This window comes from Podarcis bocagei (assembly GCF_964188305.1).
Source record: "Podarcis bocagei genome assembly, chromosome: 14".
Classification (NCBI taxonomy): Eukaryota; Metazoa; Chordata; class Lepidosauria; order Squamata; family Lacertidae; genus Podarcis; species Podarcis bocagei.
Genome location: NC_138139.1, coordinates 43,245,116 through 43,259,536, shown reverse-complemented (window position 1 = coordinate 43,259,536; position 14,421 = coordinate 43,245,116). Strand labels below are relative to the sequence as shown.

General features: G+C 45.9%; 1 protein-coding gene and 1 long non-coding RNA gene across 6 annotated transcripts in view; both read right to left on the bottom strand.

Annotated features, from left to right (window-relative positions):
- Positions 1 to 14,421, bottom strand: part of LOC308573118 — a 147,279-nt gene that overhangs the window by 61,144 nt on the left and 71,714 nt on the right. The window lies entirely within an intron of this gene.
- PRKAR1B (protein kinase cAMP-dependent type I regulatory subunit beta) overlaps positions 1 to 14,421 on the bottom strand; it is a 109,338-nt gene that overhangs the window by 59,444 nt on the left and 35,473 nt on the right. For all 5 annotated transcript variants that reach the window (XM_081169669.1, XM_081169670.1, XM_081169672.1 and 2 more), the window contains one exon: positions 2,122 to 2,183. In XM_081169669.1, the coding sequence (XP_081025795.1) occupies positions 2,122 to 2,183 (62 nt within the window). The remainder of the gene's footprint in view (positions 1 to 2,121; positions 2,184 to 14,421) is intronic.

The following is a 14,421-nucleotide window of genomic DNA, read 5'->3' as shown; positions in this document are numbered from 1 at the left end:
TAAGCGGAAAGTGGAAGGTTGGGCGCGCGCGCCAAGTTCAAATGCAGAGGAAGGCGGCGCAGTAAGCAGCCCGGAAAGGGAGCCAGGTCCTAAAGCCCGGCGCAAGGAGGCAGGAGGGTCCGGGTCAGCGTCAGAAGAATCCCGGAAGGAAGAAACCCCGGGGGGCAGAGGGACCCAGAGGAGAACAGTCAGGCGGAAAAGGTGGAGCAGGGCTAGGATATTAAGTTGGTGCACAAGGGGCGGAGAATCAGACGGAGCTTCGCCGATCTAGCTACTAGACGTAGAGTTGCACGCAGCAGCTTGAAAATGGAAACTGTAACTCAATAAAGACTTTTACTTAATGATCGCTGGCTAGCGTGATCCTCTGTGAGCTAGGATCTTCGAGCAGCTCTGACAACATGCTACACTTCTGGCTGGTGCCTTCAAAGCCCATGGGTCACTTCTCCTGGGAAGGCGATTCTTCCACCAAATAAATGGCAAACAGGTGGAAAGGCACCTAAACCTCCTTCTCAGTCATCACTTTCTCCATCCAACTGCTCTCCCTACACTTTCCCAACAGTCTAAGTCAGTGGTTCTCAAACTTTCTTCTCTGGACCACACTTTCAGAATGAAAATTTGCTCACATCATGCCGATTTTTTAATTGACAAGAAATACATTGGGGGGGGGGGGAGGACAAATAAACAACTCCTAGCAGTGCTTGATGGTGTTATAGAACACAACTACTTTAGAATACGGTCATGGGACATCCAGAAAATATAAAACAATGCAGCTACATAAGAACATGAACCATTCCCAAAATATAATTTTAAACTAGCCTCTTAGATATGTACCTTAAGCATGTGTACAAACTCGATGAGAAGTGCGAGCTTGCTTTTGCCAGGTAATCTTGTTTATATTAGGTCTAATTTAAGACCAAAAAAAATGTGCATCTTCTCCTCAACACAAAGAAAGCTTTCTCTTTTCTCATCTTTCATATTTGTCAGAGTTGAAAATCCCTGCTCACAACAACAGGTTGAGCAGAACTGTAGAGCAGCCAGAGGCGTGGATACTGTCCCTGGTTGTATATCCCAACAAAATTATTTTGATACTATACTACACTACGTTGAAATGTTCAAATGCCTATTAGATTGTGCTTGAGCCTTCCCGCTATCTTCTCCTGCCAAACCCTTTGAGAACCATTGGCCTAGGTTCTGGACCAAGACTGGAAGACCTGTAGCATGTTTCTTTCTTTCTTTCTTTATTTTTACAAACAACCAAAACCCAACAGTGAAACCCCCCCAGGCGGCTGATACATTGAGCATACATAATCAATAATAACATATTCAAATCGACCATATGCACAATTCTATATGCACTAACACTCCTCGCTCCACAAGGTTTATTTAACTTTTAACCATTTAATTTCCCCAAATTGTTCAAATCTACCCAAATAATCCAGTATCTTCTCAAACCAATCCTCCTCTTTCTCACTGACCTTAAACCCTTTCATTCTGTGTATCTTCACAGTTAGATATTCTAAAATTATAATATTATTCAATTTTTTCCTCCATTGGTTCACCCCTAGCTCTTCTGCATTTTTCCAATTACTCGCTATAACCTGTCTGGCTGCAGTTACCATCAATTTTACCCATAACTCGGTGCTACTCAGGCTAATAAGAACCATTAATTTAGATATTTCCACCTTCCTACCCACAATTTCCAATATTTCTATACCAATCTGTTTCCAAAATTCATTAACTAATGGACAATCCCACCACCTGTAGCTTGTTGTTGAGCTTCAGCTCGAATCTACTTCATTCCCTGTGGCCAATGGTCAAGGGTTATAGGAGTTGAACTACAGCAACTCTTGGAAGACCCATTTCCCATCCCTGCTCTAGACCCAGAAAACCCCGATGGGTGGCAAGTGGCTGGGGGAGGAGTTGGAACAAGAGCAGAAGGTCATGGGAAGGTCTACGTTCCTGTTACCCACTATAGAAGTCACTCTTGCAGCCCCCTCCCCTTTTTGTAGAAGAGAGGCAGGGGCTGAGCTCCAAGGTCACAGCATTTCCCCCCAAACATGGATGTTCATGGAGCAATGCATTTCACGCTTCCACCAGACATATGCAGGGTGGGACGCTTACCCTGTTGTATGACAGTCTCTCCAGCAATGTGTGTGACAGGGAACATGGCATCAAATATGTCACTGCAAAAGAGAAAGAGACCTATTTAGACATCTTTGTCCTGCTTGAAAGCCCTCAGTTCCCCATGATGTGTGGATTCTTCACATTCAGCATGTAAAGAAGCTGGCATGTTGTTTAAGGTCGCTTATTTGCGGTAACTTAATGCAGAGCAGTTCACACACACACACGGAAAACTGTCAAAATGAAAAATAGTGATTTAGGACAGCTCCTAAACATTATAAACAGCAACAGCAAAACAATGAACTAGGCAATTAACATTGGTCCTAGTAACATAAATAATCATTGAAGTTTAACAATAATAATTTAATAATAAGAATAAGTAATTGGACTTAATTGGAGGTAGGCATCGATGAACCCTTTTGTTTATGTATTTAAGTCTACAATTTGTGGAGATTCATATTCATATCTTCTCATACAACTGAGAACGGATGGTAGCTAATCCCTCTCTTTCTGCTTTTCCGGACTTCTTTGAACATCGCCTGTTCTTGTTCCAATTTATTTTCTTTTCCCCTTGTTTAACCCAAGTGATTTTGCTCAGGAGTTGTCAGTTCCCATAATTTAATAAGCTATCCCCTTAGACAGGGGCATTCTCTCTCTTCCCCCCGCCTCCCCCGGTATTTTGCATATAAAATCCTTGCCACTAAAAGCATATGAAATAATAATTTCTCTCTGTGTCTTTGGGAACCATAACAGTGAATGCCACTTTACAGCCTTTAATGACATTCTCATACAGGGAGAAATGTGAACATTTTCAAAACTTGAAATCCTGATGAATGCTGGGATTTCCATGAGTCAGCCCACGCAGTTCATAAGAGGGCTGGGCCTACTCAGTGCCAGTGGCAGCTGCCCATTGGGAATGATTGGGCATAAGGCTGGTAGACCAACAGTAGGGGGCGCCAGAGCCAATGACAAATGTGCTAATTCTTGTCCCCCATCGTCCTCCCTGCTGAATTCTAATCCCATACAATCATACCTCGTGTTACGTCCGCTTCATGTTACGTTCTTTCAGGTTACATTCCTCAGCGACCCAGAAGTACCGGAAAGGGTTACTTCCGGGTTTCGCCGCTCGCAAAATGATGTCATGAGCATGCGCAGAAGCGGCAAATCACAAGCCACGCGTGCGCAGACGCGCCACTGCAGGTTGCGCTCTTTTCATGTTGCAAACGGGCCTCCGGAACGGATCCCGTTTGCAACCTCAGGTTAAGTACTTAATTCGTTCCGGAGGTCCGTTCTTAACCTGAATCTGTTCTTAACCTGAAGCACCACTTTAGCTAACGGGGCCTCCTCCTGCTGCTGCGCCGTCGGAGCCCGATTTCTGTTCTTATCCTGAAGCAAAGTTCTTAACCTGAAGCACTATTTCTGGGTTAGCAGAGTGTGTAACCTGAAGCGTATGTAACCCGAGGTACCACTGTACTGTTTTATACCACAGAGGTTCTGGTTTATTTTTCTCTTGCTTTTGTTGCGCTATAGCCCTTCCAGACAGCGATAATTTAGTAGCATTGGGGAAAGATAACAGAACAACGAATAAAGCAGAATAAATCCACCACTAAGGCAGTATTATTGTGTCAATGAAATATTGCAGAACACATGCACAATAAAACACCGGTGGCTAAAGACATACTTAATACTATGCGCTTCAAGAAGAACTGTCCAATTGCTTCCTACTGAAGCAGCACACAGAACAACAAGGTGTTGCAAATTCATTTATTGCCACAGGGCGCAGAGAGAAGACACATTGTGGGATGCAGAGGGCGGCTGTGTGCACACCATACATTTAAAGCACATGGTTCCCCCAAATAATACTGGGAACTGTAGTTTGCCTCACAGAGCTACAGTTCCCAGCACCCTTAACAAACGACAGTTTCCATTATTCTTTGGGAAAGTCGTGTGCTTTAACTGTATGTTTTAAGTTGAATAATGTATAAAAGGTGCATAAAAAAGCATTATTATATGAAGTGAGAGAGGGAAGGGGGGTTCAGAGAGATCTGTGATGGATCAGAGAAATGAGACTGCCTGCTCCAGGGTGCTGTGGCAAACAAGAAGTTAACAAAGCATGGGATAATGAGTTTAAAATGATAATAAAAATGCTTTCTGGTGATTAATGCAGTGGTGCAGCCCCCTTGAGTTAATATTGTTTTAATGGCCTTTGGAGTGATTTGAGTTGCGCACCCCTGGTGTACAGCACATTCCTCAGCATGCCACATGAGCAAGGAGAACAAAGGGAATTCTTATAATAATAATAAAAAATAAAAAAGATTCACCCAAATAGCCGGGAGGTCAGCAACTAACCTGTGGCAAATTTTCGCTCCCATATATGGGAAACTGAGCATTGCAAAATCCCATTATTAGCTTATTTCCTGTCCAGCAGTTCCAAAATTCACTCGCTCAGGCTTGGATCTAGGAAACACCCGGTCATAAAGTTGAACCAAAGCACTATCGTTTGCTCCTGAAGAGTTATATTTTCGCCAGAGAGCCTCTGTTTCATTCAGAGGCAGACAGGGACTCGGCTAGGGGAGAGGCTGGCAGGCTCAAGGCTGCCCCCTGCTGGGGAAGCCGCTGTGGGGATTGGGATGCTTCTGTAGAGGTGGCCAAGGGGCCTCCGGGAATTGATGGCCTCACTGCATCCAGCTCCCATTCCAGATGTGGCCAATGAAGATGTGAGGGGATGAGATGGAACGTGCTCATAAGGCTTTCTTTGCCGACTGGAGAGTACGCCCCAATTTCATGGCTATCATTGGCTAATAGTCATGATGGCTATATATTACCTCAGGCGGCACAGGACTCTGAACGCTGGAGAACATGATGGGATAAGGCTACTGCATTCCTGCCCTGCCTGTGAGCAACCCTCAGGCATCTGAATGGCCACTGTGGCTTTATTTTCTTCCTATGTGGGGCTGCTGAAAGGAGAAAAGTGTTCAAAGTCACCACAGTCCTTATTTTGAAGTGCCCCTCGGAGCCAATGTTTTGCCCCCTGTCTCTGGTTGGTAGGCCTCAGGGCTCTTGTTCGAAACAAAACGAAGCGGATCTAGTGACTCTGAAGGAAGGCCGGCCCTACCATTTGGCAGGTGTGCAGCTGTGACCTCAGGCAGCGAATGTTGGGTGTCTTGGAAAGGCTCCCCTTGGGCCTGTTCCGGAGTCTCCAGCTGCTACAAGATGCTATGGTGAGACTGTCAATGGAGGAAGATTGGCGCCAGCACGCAACTCTGGTGATCAAAAGTCTGCACTGGCTGCCCATACACTGTTGGACCAGGTTAAAAGTATCTGAACAGTGGTACCTCAGGTTACATACGCTTCAGGTTACAGACTCCGCTAACCCAGAAATAGTACCTCGGGTTAAGAACTTTGCTTCAGGATGAGAACAGAAATTGTGCTGCGGTGGCGTGGCAGCAGTGGAAGGCCCCATTAGCTAAAGTGGTGCTTCAGGTTAAGAACAGTGTCAGGTTAAGAATGGACCTCTGGAACGAATTAAGTACTTAACCCGAGGTACCACTGTATTCATTTACAAGGACCCTGCATACCCTCCAGCATCTTGAGTCCCAACCACACAAGATCCCAGAGCCCAAAAGACACACATATTCGGGGTTGTGCTCCCACGGCACCCAAAAACACGCATTTTGGGGTGCCATGCAAGATTGTTTCCCCGAAAAAGCACTCCCCCCAGGAGAGAAGCGCTTTCTTCTGGGCGAGACCTCAGCACAAAATCCTGCAATATCGCAGCACCCAAAATGGCCGCCATGCTGTCATGTAAGAAAACGGGATGCCCCGTTTTTCCCAGGACACTTGACAACTTGGGTCCAGAATATGTCGAGGACTGCCTGATCTCTTATAGCCCTGCCTGATCACTGAGATCTTTTGAGGAGTGACTGATAGTGGATCCCCCATGACACAGATGCACAGCTCGGATCCAACAGTAGCTGCACGCTCAATACTGTGCGCCCAATTTATGGCCAGGTGTGGCCCCCCCTTGAACCTCCAGCACTTCTGGATAATCTTTCATCTTATTCCCAGCAGGTTTTTTTAAACTGAATTCTGATTTTAGAGTTTTAACTCATTTTAAGTCGTATTGTATCGGGTCTCCTTTGATGAAGTGACATCAAAATTGTCGAAATAAGCAGTAACACAGAAGGCATAAATAAAAGGCACGAGATTGTTAGTCACAGAGAGCATTGTTGTATTTTTACCAGCAGGGAAGGAGAAAACTGCCTCTGAAGTTTTCTGCTGAGGGTTAGTAGCTAAGGATACTATGGGAGTGCGCAGGACGAAGCACTATTTGTTTTACCTCAGGCGAGAAGATGCCTTGAGCTGGCCTTGGCCTGAACTCTGCCCAAACTTGCTCCAGAATCTTCTGCAGTGCGGAAACGCAGGGCTTCCTCAGCTGAGACAACCCTTTGTAAACAAAATTCTCTGAAAGTCTGAAAACCGCTAGGCAAACATTGGCATAGGAGCTTATGGCTCCACGGCTGAGTTCTCTGTGAAGGAATGGTATATCTTTTGTGAGAGCAATGCCCTTGTTCAGTGTTTCTTTCTTTTCATACATATATTTTTTTGAAAGCTGACGTCTTTAGCTCATGGGGGGGAGGAGGTAGGGAAGTGCCTGTCACAAATTCATAATTTAAAAACCATTATAATCCGTAGATTAAGGCTTGACAGACCCGACAGGTGTTCTGCATTTTCCTTGCTCTGCTGAACTTTTATTACCCAAGACAAAGGACGTGCCTCAAGGCACCCAACACTCTCAACGGAGCCCACAAGGAGAGCACCTCACAGGAGGTGGGGTGGAGCAGGAGCAGTCAAAGCCGCATGTTTATTTGTCCTTTTGTTTATTTATTATCTCTGTTTATTATTATCCCGCCTTCTGAGCCAAAGGATTTTCGGAACAGCATGTGAAGATGAAGTTGAGAAGGGCAAACAATGTCAAACACATTTTAAAGGCTGCCGTTCCAACAATCCCGGGATAAAAACCAAAAGAGCCCAGATTCGAAGGAGACAGAGGGCCCTATTTCAACCTTCGACTCATTTGTGCAAGGGAAATTAGGGGGGGCGCTGCGGGTGAACCCCACACCCAAGCATTTTTACAGCCCTCCAAAAGCTGACGGGAAACTGCTAAATCAGGCAGCCTCCTGGACCTGTGAAGGCTCCCAGCGCAATTTGTTGTTGTTGTTGTTTAGTCGTTTAGTCGTGTCCGACTCTTCGTGACCCCATGGACCAGAGCACGCCAGGCACTCCTATCTTCCACTGCCTCCCGCAGTTTGGTCAGACTCATGTTTGTAGCTTCGAGAACGCTGTCTAACCATCTCGTCCTCTGTCGTCCCCTTCTCCTTGTGCCCTCCATCTTTCCCAACATCAGGGTCTTTTCCAGGGAGTCTTCTCTTCTCATGAGGTGGCCAAAGTATTGGAGCCTCAGCCCAGTGCAATTTACAACCCTGCATATGTATTATTATTTAGAAGACTTATATACCGCTTAATGAAAAAGGTGGGGTACAGATTCAATAAAAATGAAATAAATAAAATTGAGTGGGAAAGTGCTGACGCCTCCTAGTTAGCCAATCTCAGAATAAAATACTGGACCTAATAAGCTGCTGATCAGATCCTGCAAGGCTCGCTGTACATTCTTATGTTCTCTCCCCTCTGTGGACCTCAGGACCAAACAGCCTAGATACCTCAGTTGGTTAGAGTGTGGTGCTGATAACGCCAAGGTTGCAGGTTCAGTCCTGTAAGGGATATGTCATAGGCCAGGGATCAGCTTCACCTGTTGAGCAGCAGCCTGAAGGAGCAGGAAGCAGAGTGACTCCACCTGCTGCTGATCAGCCTTCTTGCTCCTGATAAGAACCAGCTGGCTCCAGCTTTCTTATGCTGGGTTTCCAGCCTCAGTCAGTTGCTGGAAACAACATTTGTCGTTCCTGGCCAGACCTTGCTGCTTCTTGCGACCTTGGACTCTCAGCTTCCTTGACCCCTGGACTGTCTGACTGCGTGAACTGAGATACTACATAACACTCCTGACCTTAGGACTGGACTGAACCTGGCATATGGACTCTGCCCCCAGGCCAGTACCCCCCTGAGACTTGGCTGGTTGGCTGGCCTCGCCTGCCACTGAGCTCTGCTGTGTCTGAGCAGCGTGGGACTACAACAGGATAGCTGCATATTCCTGCAGTGCAGGGAGTTGGATGAAATGTTCCTCATGTTCCCTCCCAACTCTGTAATTCTATGATCTAGGAAACTACCATCCTGGTGTGCAGAGCTCTGCTGGTCCATTCTGCCTGGCTTCATACTGTAATCAGAAAACCTTCCCAAAGTCCCTGCGAGGAGGAAGAGAGGTTAAGTGCAGGAATTGCTGAGTGCTTTTTTGATACCGTGCTCTACCACGATACATCAAATTCTAAGCAAAAAAAGAAAAAGGTACAAGCATGTAATGTTAAGGTTCGTGTTAGCCAGATGAGCAAAAAGAAGATGGGAGAATTTGTTCAGACACGAAAGTTTTATCTACTGGATAATGACCAAAAATACCCCAGCTGCCTTCTCTAAGAAAATCAAATTTTAGAAGATTTTTCTTTTCTTTTTTAATGGCTGTGGCTATCAAAGACTTGCTGCAGGTTTTAACATGCAGAGAGCCCTGAAAGCTACTGAAGTTTCTTCTAGAGTTATAAATACCATCTCTGTCTTGTAATGCATATAGTCATTCATACTTATGCAAAGAGGACTGGAAGACTCTGTGTACAAGAAGTGTGTAAATGATGGCACATTAGCTCACCTGGAGAGGTATTTTGGCATCCGTTCCAGAAGGCTCACGACACATTTCTCCTGAGTAAGACTTTTAAATCCCAGTATCACTTCTTACTAAGAAATCCCAGCAGTTCCAGGCCTCCCGTGTGTTTGCCTACACTCGGTTAAGTAAATATTGCTGATGCTCCTTTTCAAAAGCTTCCTCTGGTCTTTCATGCTGAACACTACAAAGTAGGAAACGGCCCTCCTCCTTGTGTTTGTCTGTAATAAGCTGGCTGCCGATGTCTTCAAATGATAACAACCAGCTCTGAGCAAACATCACAGGCACCCTTCACAGCAAGGACAATGGACGTTGCCACCCCACAAACCACTTAATCCTGAACTTTTGTACTCAACGCTGCCTTACTCCTTTGGGCTCAAACCTGAGGGCCGGTTCACCCAGGTAGATACGTCACTTTGTTCCTGGATTGTTAAATAGTCATACCTCATGTTACGTTTGCTTCATGTTACATTCTTTCAGGTTACGTCTTGCGGCGACCCGGAAGTACCGGAAAGAGTTACTTCCGGGTTTTGCCGCTCATGCATGCGCAGAAGCGCTAAATCATGTTTCGCACATGTGCACAAGCGCCAAATCGCGCCGCGGACCTGCACAGATATGACGCTTCAGGTTGTGCTCTTTTCATGTTGAGAATGGGCCTCCAGAATGGATCCCGTTCGCAACCAGAGGTACCACAGTATTCACCTATGGGTGGCATCTGAATGCACGAATTTTATACACTGAAAAGTGTTGTTTGAGGGGATGGAAAAGCTGTGTGTGTGTGTGTGTGTGTGTGTGTGTGTGGTTTGTTTCATGATGGCCTATTCGCATAGCCTGAGGATTAAATTCAGCCCTGAATGACTTGGGACCAGGTTACCTGAAAGACTGCCTCTTCCACCTGACCCAAAGCTTAAGAACCTCTTTGGATGCCATGCGCTGGGTGCTCCCTCTGAAGGAAGTGAGGTGGGTAAACACCACAGAGTGGGCCTTTCTACTCTTAGCATCTGCTTATGGAGCAGCCTTCCAAAACAGGCTGGCCTGATGCCATCTTTGTACTCTTTTGGGTACCAGGCTAATATATTTTTGTTTATCCGGGCCTTTTAGAAAAACTGACTTAATCTGGGCCTCATGGCTGTCTTTAAATTGTTGTTTTAACTGTGGACCAATCAGCGCTACACATTTAAAACAGTATTATACCACTTTAAGCAGTACCCTTAACAAACTATAATTCTTGGGGGGGGGACATGAGTGTTTAAATTAGTACCATAGCAAAACCCGGAAGTAACTCTTTATTGGGGGAAAATACAAAGTTACAAGTGCAGAGAGTGAAATAAGGCACAAAAAGAAACAAGAAATGGTACCCATGCAGAAAACAAAACAGAACAAAAAGGATATTGTGTACATTGCAAAAAAAGGGGGGGGGGAATTGTTACTGTAGTGAACCAGACCTTAACCTAATGTGGTATTTATAAAAATGAAATGGAATTCATCGTAGTGTTTTAAATGCATGGTGTGAATGGAGCCCTGGTCAACAGAGCAGCACCTTCTGACTGATGCGCTTCTGCTTTCAACTCCTCCCTCTCCCAGTTTCACCACTGCCCTCTCCTTGTTTCTGTCCAGGGTTCACATTCATTTGAGTGCCCTTCCCAAGGACCACATGCCCATGGCAGACTGGGCCAGAGGCAAAATCAGGAAGAGCACTGTACAGAAGTTTTACCTCAGTACAGACAGTTTCTATGCGCACTCGCACACCCCTCTCATCCGAACCCCTGGGCCATCTGAAGACAATCATGTATAGGTATTTTTTTAAAAAAATGTTTTATTCTGTTTATATAGATATATTGGAAGCTGCCCAGAGTGACTGGGGCAACCCAGTAAGATGTGTGGGGTAGAAATAGTAAGAATTATCGTTATGGAATGGGCAGTGGCGTAGCGTGGGTTGTCAGCACCCGGGGCAAGGCAAGTAATTTGCGCCCCCTAACCCGTGAATTTGTGCCCCCTAACCCGTGGATTTCCGCCCCCTAACCCTAACCCCCAGATGTTGTGCCCAGTGCGGCCGCCCCCCCTGCACCCCCCACGCTACGCCACTGGGAATGGGAGGTCCCTATTTTCATCGGAGAAATGTTGGAGGGTATGCTCTCTATCCAGGGAACCTAGAGGCATCATGGGAGTCCAATAATGCATTCCTGTCAAGGGGAAAAACTCAAGGAAGGAGTGAATCGGGGCCAGTAGGTGGTGTGACTGGGAAAGGCGAGTGGCCTGAGGAGAGCCCAGAGGTCTGGGAGGCTGCAAATGGCCCTGGGCCTGAGATTCCCCAGCCCTGCTCCCTGGCCCTAGATTTAGATGTGGCTCTCCACCAGGCCCCCGTGCTTCTGTACAGGCTGAATGCCAGCTACGTAATTTATGCTTTGTACTAGGATCAATGAAGGCCTTCGAATGCAGTTTCAAAAACTGCTTGTGATGGGAGTCTTGCTTTCCTTATGAAATGGCGGGCATTAATGAGCCCAGTTTATTCATCAGTCTCAATCAGCTTCAGGGTCTGTGTATCTCCTGCTTATCTGTCCCCAAGAGCTTAGCAGCAGCGGGTTTTGGGCTCTCAAATGTCATGGCTCCCTGTGCCATGCTAAAATTCAGCGCCCCCTGCCTCTCTGTTCTGCAGCGATGTTTCGGCGCCCCCAGCAGCGTGGCGTCAGGTGCAGCCGCACCAGTCGCGCCACCCTAAAAACGCCTCTGCACTTAGTTCCACATCTGCATGCGTGAAGGAGCTGAGGAACGCATGCAGGCTCTGGTGAGCACATGTTTACCTCGTGACGACTTGCAGCACTGTTGCAGCAGCACGCTGACCAAAAAGGTAGAGCCTGTTTTACTCAACAACATTGTTCTGAAAGCCTATTTCCCCCTTCCCTCCCCGCCCCAGACGGCAAATCCATTGAATGTTTTGTTGTTTTAATTGGTAGCAGTTGTACAGCACCCAAATTGAATGGAGCACCTCCTTTTTTCAGAGATTTAGCACTTCACACACAGGAGTCGGCTGAGACAGATGCAGGCCTCTGTGCCTGACTGCCAGATTTCACTGTCTGCCCTCCTTTCTTGTTGTTTTCAAATGATAACAGCTCAGCCAGGACACTTCCCCACCTGCCAGGATTTTACTGGCTGGACCAGAATTTCATCCTCATGTATGGCTGCCAGAACAGAAGGATGGAAAGCCAGAAAAGTCTATGCTCAGTGCTTTCATTATAAACTTCTTCTAGAAGCTGCGCTTTAAATTTTTTTTTAAAAAAAAAATAGCACTCTTGGGTACACTCCGCACATGTTTGGAGACAGCCCTAACAGATTAGTCAGCTGATTAAAGAAATTTAAAGCTGCAGTCTTTGATATGAGCTCTATTGAACATATTCGGACTGAGGCTCAAACTACATGCTGCATAGCTTTATGGCAAGGGGCCTGATCCAGATCAGGAGCCAAGCATAAGCAAATAAGAAGAGCCTTGCTGGATCAGGCCAATCCAGGATTCTGTTCTCACAGTGGCCAACCAAATGGCTGTGGCTAAACCAGCAAGCAGAACCTAATACACAGAGACTTTAAGCCTTTACCACCCCCATCCACTGTAGTCCCAGTCCACATAGGGGATCCATGCCTGCAATTTGCAGGGCCAGATAGAGAGACTTGGAAGGGCAGTTTGGGCCCTCAGGCCTGAAGCTGTTCACCACTGCCCTAGGAGCCCACCAGTTACAGAGACCCACCACTGCAACACAAAATGGCTCGATCTCCCTCAGCCAAATGAAAATGCAGGAACCTGGTACATAAGATAGACGAGACAGTTTTATGAGCAGGAATAAGCACCTGCTACTTTAAATTTCAGATAATTAATGTGCCGTGATTTTGTTGGGTTATAAATACCAATCTAGTAAACATGATGCTATTTTAATCAAGCTGCCTCTCTATTACGCTTAAAAAACAAAAAGACTCAGGTGGTTGGGGTGAGGGATAATGACAACTATTATTGATTCTGGATTTTCATGTCCCATTTTTATATTTTCAGAGGAAATGTATCTAATGCACATTTGATACTACCTTACCATAAAAGAAGAATACAGTATAATTCTGGCTCATCCCCATGAGTTGGGGGACACTGTTTTTATGGTGGTTTCACTGCTGAGTCAGTGACACTGACTCAGCCCTCTAAACCTAGGTGGCTGCCTTCAAACTCTCTCTCTGCCCCCGCTTCTTATCCTTTCTCCTTCTCCTCCTCCCCTTCCACCTGGAGCTACCAAACCATGGCAGATCCTGATGGAACTGAAGAGCCCTTGGCACATAATGCCTGACCAATACTGGTTGGAGGTGATGGGAGTTGCGAGTCCAAAAACCTCTGAAGGATGCCACACTGGGTATCCCTGCTACAGAGAGAGCCCTGGTTAACATTGTTAGGATGATGCAACATTTCTCATGTCCCTAGGCACACACACACACACACACACACACACACCAACCATGTTGCTTCAGAAGGAAGAGAAAGTGGAAATGACCATCATGAACTAAAGTGTTACCCTTCGCTCCATGCTGAGCTTCTGGGAAAGGAACCTTCTGCACAATCGTGGATGGAGCTTAGAGAATGAATGGCAGGCAGCAGTGGGGAGTGAGAAGGGAAGGAACTGGCAAATACTGAGTTCTGGTGCCAGCTGCCAAAAGATATCATGATTGAGCTCCCGAGGAAGCACATTTGAAGAAACCCCTCCCTTCCTCTTACGTCTCTGCATCCCCTTCACACCAGCAGCTTTACAGCAACTTCTTTTCCTAAGCCTTATTGTGATTACGGATGAATGCAGAATTTCTATTCATATATATATATATAGGCGGATCTACTTAATTCACACCATCTGAAATAATACCCAAGCTGAAACATAGCCATGTTTTGAAATTTGCACTCCTCTGAATTTTGCAGTGCAGTTCCACAGCTAACTAATGAGTACAAAGATGCATTTGCTAGTGCAAAGCGTGCATAAAAATGCATGTATTGGTGAAAACGGCATATGAGAATGCATTGTAGACAGGGAAATTGCACTGCAAAAATGTGTCTGTTAGGCAGAACTGCAGAAAAGATGTGTACGTTATTAGAAATCCGCACGAAAATGCTGCTGAATTTTCATGAGGACTTGTTTCCTAAGATATCACAAAGTCATGCTGAAATATGCAGAACTGAACTTAAGCATGGGGAAATGGGTGTTAAAAAGGCACTGATTTCTGCCCATCAGTCACATGCTGCGCTGTGTCTGCTTCACTGCAGTTCAGCTTATCGCAAAAACTACATTATTTGCCTCGCTGTCCACTGTAGTGGAATTTTATGTCATCAGTTACATAATTAATGACATCGCCATCACCATATTCCATACCGTTCACTTCAATGCAAGGCAATGCGATGCAAATGGGAGGCAGAGGACAGTCATCAACTGTGTATTGCTTGTGAACTGAAAACAACCGCAAGT